Source organism: Capsicum annuum, chromosome 11 (genome assembly GCF_002878395.1).
Source record: "Capsicum annuum cultivar UCD-10X-F1 chromosome 11, UCD10Xv1.1, whole genome shotgun sequence".
Lineage (NCBI taxonomy): Eukaryota > Viridiplantae > Streptophyta > Magnoliopsida > Solanales > Solanaceae > Capsicum > Capsicum annuum.
Genome location: NC_061121.1, coordinates 110,492,944 through 110,499,092, shown reverse-complemented (window position 1 = coordinate 110,499,092; position 6,149 = coordinate 110,492,944). Strand labels below are relative to the sequence as shown.

Genomic DNA, 6,149 nt, shown 5'->3' with positions numbered 1-6,149 from the left:
ATGTACTACTTTAAATAAAATATATACTATTCTACAATATACATTTATATATACTACAATATGTATATATATATATAGTTATTTACTAATTTGTAAAACATATACACTTGGATACATTAAATATATACGTTAAATATACATGTGTATAAAAGATATATACAATAATATACAAAACATATACTACTTAATATAATAAATTAATAATACTTGATAGTTAATTAATGAATGTTGAATTTTATTGATTGTAAAATGATCCAAAATTTATAATTTACATGAATAAAAAATCTACAAACTATGCGTCATTTTTTCCAACTCATCCATTTTAATATTAACGGGAACTTGCATAGGATAATCAAAGTCAATGGGGGCAAATCCATGCATTGGACTTGATTCTGCTGAGTTCTCCCGCGAAGTCATAATTTCTTCAAGTTTCTGCTCGTCATTCGGCTCCGGTTTCATTCCTTGATTTCTTCTTTTTGCTCTAATCCAATCTCTGAGGAAAACTAGAATATTTATTGCATTGCTTCCCAATGAGTGTCGGTTGTCTCCAAGTTGTTGTCATCCCTGACTAAAGGCGCTCTTTGATGCAACGATTGAAATTGGAACGTTCAAGATATCTCTAGCTAATCTTGAAAACACAGGATATTGTGATTCATTATTCCTCCACCAATCCAACGTGTTGATCCATCGTCTGCTATCCTCTGGCAGCGATCGAAGATAATACTTAAGCTCTTCCCAATAATTTGATGTGTAAGCTCCCTCGTCAACACTATTCCAACAGGGTAAATCATAAAAGGAATCAGGAAAACCACAATGTGCCGGCCTTTTAGAAAATGATGGCACCTCAGGAGGACGAGGAGCGACAGTTGAACTGATATGTGTCGGTACAGCTAAATCAACTAAATCAGCATAGTGGTTATATAATTTATCTATGTAAACATTCGTATCAGACGTAGCCGTCCACAAATCAGATTGTACTTGTTCAGAATTATTGTTAGTATTTATTTCTAAGTAACGATAAATAAGAGTACTAAAGTGGCACATAGTATGGTATTTAATGCACGGATTTAGCATAGCACCAACCAAGAAAATAGGGGGAATCGGAAAAAAATATTTTTTAAATTTAGTAAACATGACACCAAAAGCATTTTCATAACCTTCTTTATTTTTATATTCTTTAAGCAAACCAGAAATATCGGTTATATATCCCAAAATATTACAAACAGTAGGATAATAAGCACCGAAAAATTCAACCGTAGCTACATAAATTTTTTTCAAAAACTTAACAAGATCATTAATTACAACCCAATCAGAATCAAGTAGTATGCAATCGACAGAATCAGCAAATGAACCACAATGTTGGTTAAAAGCCAATGTAATAGGAACTTTATATTTATAACAAGTTTTTAAAAAACCATACATAGAATTCCATCTAATATCAATTTCCTTAGGCATCAATAACGGTGCAAGTCCATTTTCTTGACATTTAACTTTAAATTCTTTAATTCTCAATCTACAATTATTTCATTGTATAAAACCAAAGCAAGACGGATTTTTTCAATATAAATCTCAAAAAACTCAAGACCATCTTTTACAATTAAATTATATATATGACATGCACACTTAATATGAAAAATTTTAGGTAACGGTGGTGATAGCTTAGATTTCAACTTTGTTATAGCAGTCTTGTTGTTAGAAGCGTTATCAAAAGCGAGACATAAGATTTTATTTTCGATACCATAAAATGCTGCAACTTTATGTATCGAGTCAGCAATAAATTGTCTAGTATGTTTACGATCTTCATTATATAAAAAAGCAAGAATACGTTTTTGCATCACAGAATTACTATCCATCCAGTGACAAGTAACGGTTAAATAATCATTTTTATTTACAGCACGACCAAGATCAGAAGTCAGGGATATTCTACATTGAATATTTTTTAACAATGTAGATAAATAAAAATAATATTGTGAATGAAGTCTAAAAATATCAGACCGACAAGTACTTCTAGGAATACCATTAAACATAGAATTATAAATTGCTTGAATATAATGAATAAAAACATCAGAAAAAGGAAAACTAAAAGGCAAACAACCTACAACTACCATTTTTGCTATTTCTTCTCGGTCCCTCAATTTATTATACTTCTTCGTTACGTGATCGGTTGTTGGGTCCATTCTAGTTTGTGTGGCCCCACCAACAGCTTCACCACCTTGTGCAATTTTTAACTCTCTTTCGTGGTCTTCAGCTAAATGTCTCATTAACGTACCGGTACCCCCTTGCTTGCCTCCTCTTTTATGCTTATATATTTTTTTGACAAATATTGCATTGTACCTCAGTATCTGATATACGTTCAAAAAATTTCCATGCAACACTAGTTTGTTTACGAGCTCTTAGGACATGGGGAGGACGGGGAGGGAGATTAACTTATTCGGATCTAACGTTAGCATTTCCTACTTCGGGTGTCTCACCAATATTTTCATCATCTTCATCTAAATCAACCGCATCTACTTCATTTTCTTCTTCTATACCGTAATTTTTCTGAACTTCTAAATAATCCATATCGTGAGCACCTACACCTATTTCTTCCTCAAAGGTTGACTAAGTGATACCGGAGGCGAAGACACATGGGTATATCTAGTACTTGAAGTACCTCTACCGCTAGTAATTCGCTTTTTGCTACCACTACCACTTTTGGGACAAAAAATTTTGACACTTTTACCGAGGTTTCTTAATTTATCCATAGTATAAATCAAACTAAAAAATATTCAAAATACACAAAAAGTAATAAAAATAAATATTCAACAATTAATATACTAATTATAATTTAAAAGTAAGAGATGGAACGACAATACCAAATTTTGGAAGTATCCGAAGGTTGCAACTTTAGAAACTTCCACTCGTACTTAGTAATCGCAAAATTAAAAAAATTAAAGTGAGCACTTTAGAAATTAAATATATAGAATATTTGAGAATTGAGAATTGAAATTTGAGAGAGAATGAGATTTGAGACTTGAGAGGATGAAAAATTATGTGGAAAATGACTTGAAAGTGTAGGGTATTTATAGAATTTTTTGGGGGATTAAAAAATAATTTTAAATTAAAAAAGAACTTTTTTTTTTTTTTATATTTGGGCCCAAACTAGTCATTATAGCCGTTGGGCCAACGGCTAGTTTGGCCCAATTTTCCAAAATCTTAAAAAAAGTTAATAATAAAAAAATTAAATGGGCTTATCCGGGTTGAGTCCGGTCCGAGTTAATCGTGTCCAAATTCAAAACCCAATCGGACCGGGACCCGGGCCCTTAAAGTCCTTGGGCTTACCGGGCCGGGTCAAACGGTTCGATTTCCTTTAGTGGGCCGGTTCGGGAAAAATCCTAAAGAAAAAATCCTCTTCTAATTTTTTTTCACCTCAGAGTTAATAACTCAAATGATCACTCAACTTTGGACTTTTATCCCAGAAAGTTACTCAACTTTGAGTGATGAGGATTTTACATTGATAGTCCCGAATACAATACTACCAAGACTACTACACACTAAAGAAAAAAAAAATCCTCTTCTAATTTTTTTCACCTCAAAGTTAATAACTCAATTGGTTACTCAACTTTGGACTTTTATCCCAGAAAGTCACTCAACTTTGATCTTTACTCAGAAAGTCACTCAACTTTCACATTTTCACTCAGAATAAAAATGTGAAAGTTGAGTGACTTTCTGAGTAAAAATGTGAAAGTTGAGTGACTTTCTGAGTAAAAATCAAAGTTGAGTGACTTTCTGAGATAAAAGTCCAAAGTTGAGTAACTTTCTGGAATAAAAATCCAAAATTGACTTGACCATTTGAGTTATTAACTCTTTCACCTCACAACAATACAACTCATATTCTCTATTTTTTTCCCTCACAGATGACTATTCACTCTTTCCTTCACTTCTTTGATGTACAAAATGAGGAGATGAAGAGCTCCATTTATAAGATAGATAGCCGTAACAAGTTCTGCAAGAGGGCAACTTGTAATTACTGTCCAAAACAAGCTTTACATTTATTTGTTTTTTTTTCTTTTTATGGGGATGGACCCCATAACTTGTTCTCCTAGCAACTAGGAGAAAGAGAAGAAAAAAAAGTTGTTAGGTAGGTTAGAAAGGATCCCCTTGTTTTGAGGGGTGATGAGATAATTAGTCAACCAAAATGAAATAACTGCCTAAAGACTTGTAGGCTATTAACAATGATAGCCTCAAGTTGTTCCCAGTCAAAACTTGATATGCCTATACATGGGAAATACTAGTCATCAATAAGAAAATATTAATGTTAATGCTTTTAGAAAGATGGCAACGAAGGCAAGGATTTTCGCAGGTCTTTTTCTTATTTGCATTATCCTCCCTTCGCTGGCCTTAGCATTTGTAGATCATTTTCCTGAAGATCGTCTAGAAAACGAGTCCGATAAAAATGATGTACGGATCCATGTTAATAATGTTGCTCATGTCATCAAAAAAAAAATAAAGAAAGAATTGAAGAAAAGGGCAAAGTCAGTGCATGATTTGTGGGAAGACATGTTTGAGCATGACAACCTCATTGAAGAAAACCAACCTAAAGAAGATGCTGCACCCGTAACACCAACAACGCCTGTGCCTCCTGTAGATCCAACACCTAATCCTGTGCCTGTGCCTCCTGTTGACCCAACACCTAACCCTGTGCCTGTTAACCCAACACCTAATCCTGTGCCTGATAACAATGCGCCTGCAGGATATCCACGAGCAACTCCCCAAGCGCCTGTGGCAAAAGGATACGGTGGTGCACCTATGACACCTAATCCATCAGACCCCCAAACAAATGTGCCTGTAGAGCCAGCTCCTGAGCAGGACCATCCAACACCAGAAGATATTAAAAAGCATCGCCAATATGCTGGATTGCAAGTGGGATTTTACGATGACACTTGCCCTAATGCTGAGAAGATTATTAAGGATGGCATGGCCAGAGCTTTTGCGAATGATTCCAGCATGGCTGCTCCAATTCCCCGCCTTCTGTTTCATGATTGCTTTGTCAATGTAAGTCTTCAACCTTTACCTCTGAATGCTCGTTCTATAATTGATCTTTTCGGTTACAAACATACATGGTAAAAATTGTCAAGATAAATGTTCCTGATACTACACTCACGCCACTAGCAACAACGGAAAAAAATCACAGGAAATATTCTCGCAAAAATTGTAGGAAAATGCAAACCAACTCCACTACATCTACAATACAACTTCCCACTTACACCACTTTCTTTCTCAGGAATAGGCTTCCTGTGCTTTCTTGACAATCAAAAGAAATTTTGAGATCTAATGAAAATTCATTTATCTTATGTACAGGGATGTGATGCCTCGCTGTTATTAGACCAGACACCAAGTGGTGAAAGGACAGAGAAGCTTGCCAACTCCAATGGTCTAACGGTTAGGGGATTTTATCTCATTGACCAGATCAAGGCTGAGCTTGAGGCAGAATGCCCTGGCATAGTCTCATGCGCTGATCTTTTGGTATACTTGGCAAGGGATGCCTTTGTTGTATCAGGTGTCCCTCACTACGACGTGCCTGGTGGACGTCGTGATGGAATGGAATCCCTTGAAGCAAATGTTGCTGACAACATCCCACTTCCTACTAATACAGTGGACCAGATGATTGACCTGTTTAAAAAGAAAGGCATGAATGAAGAGGATTTGGTTGTCCTAATTGGTGCCCACTCCATTGGAGTAGCCCATTGTTTCAGCTTCCGTTACAGATTGGATAATCCGCAGAAGGCTACATTGGTAGATCCAAGGCTCGCTGGAGTTATGAGATTCACATGTACCAGCCCAATGAGTACTGTGGCTTTTGATACCACCACACAGTACAAGATGGATTCCATTTACTACAAGCAGCTAGCGGGGAAGAGAGGATTACTTGAATCAGATGATCTTTTGGGTGAAGATCCCAGAACAAAGGACTATATCCAGAAGTTTGGTGACGATGAAAAGGGATGGTTCAGTAAGTTGGGCAAGGCCATGAACAAGCTGGCTTCAATACAAGTGCTAGCAGGAGACCAGGGGCAGATCAGGAAACAATGCCGGGCTGTCAACTAAACACTGGATATAACAACTCTCTTAACATGCATCAAAGTTGATTTGGTTCTTCACTTATTCCC

At 35.9% G+C, this 6,149-nt stretch overlaps 1 protein-coding gene across 1 annotated transcript; it reads left to right on the top strand.

The window, feature by feature from the left end:
- The first annotated feature begins 4,198 nt into the window (after positions 1 to 4,198).
- Positions 4,199 to 6,143, top strand: LOC107848684 (peroxidase 28). The gene is made up of 2 exons (XM_016693459.2): positions 4,199 to 5,034; positions 5,341 to 6,143. The coding sequence occupies exons 1-2, from the start codon at positions 4,315 to 4,317 to the stop codon at positions 6,085 to 6,087; spliced, it is 1,467 nt and encodes a 488-aa protein (XP_016548945.2). The 5' UTR covers positions 4,199 to 4,314; the 3' UTR covers positions 6,088 to 6,143.
- Positions 6,144 to 6,149: the final 6 nt, after the last annotated feature.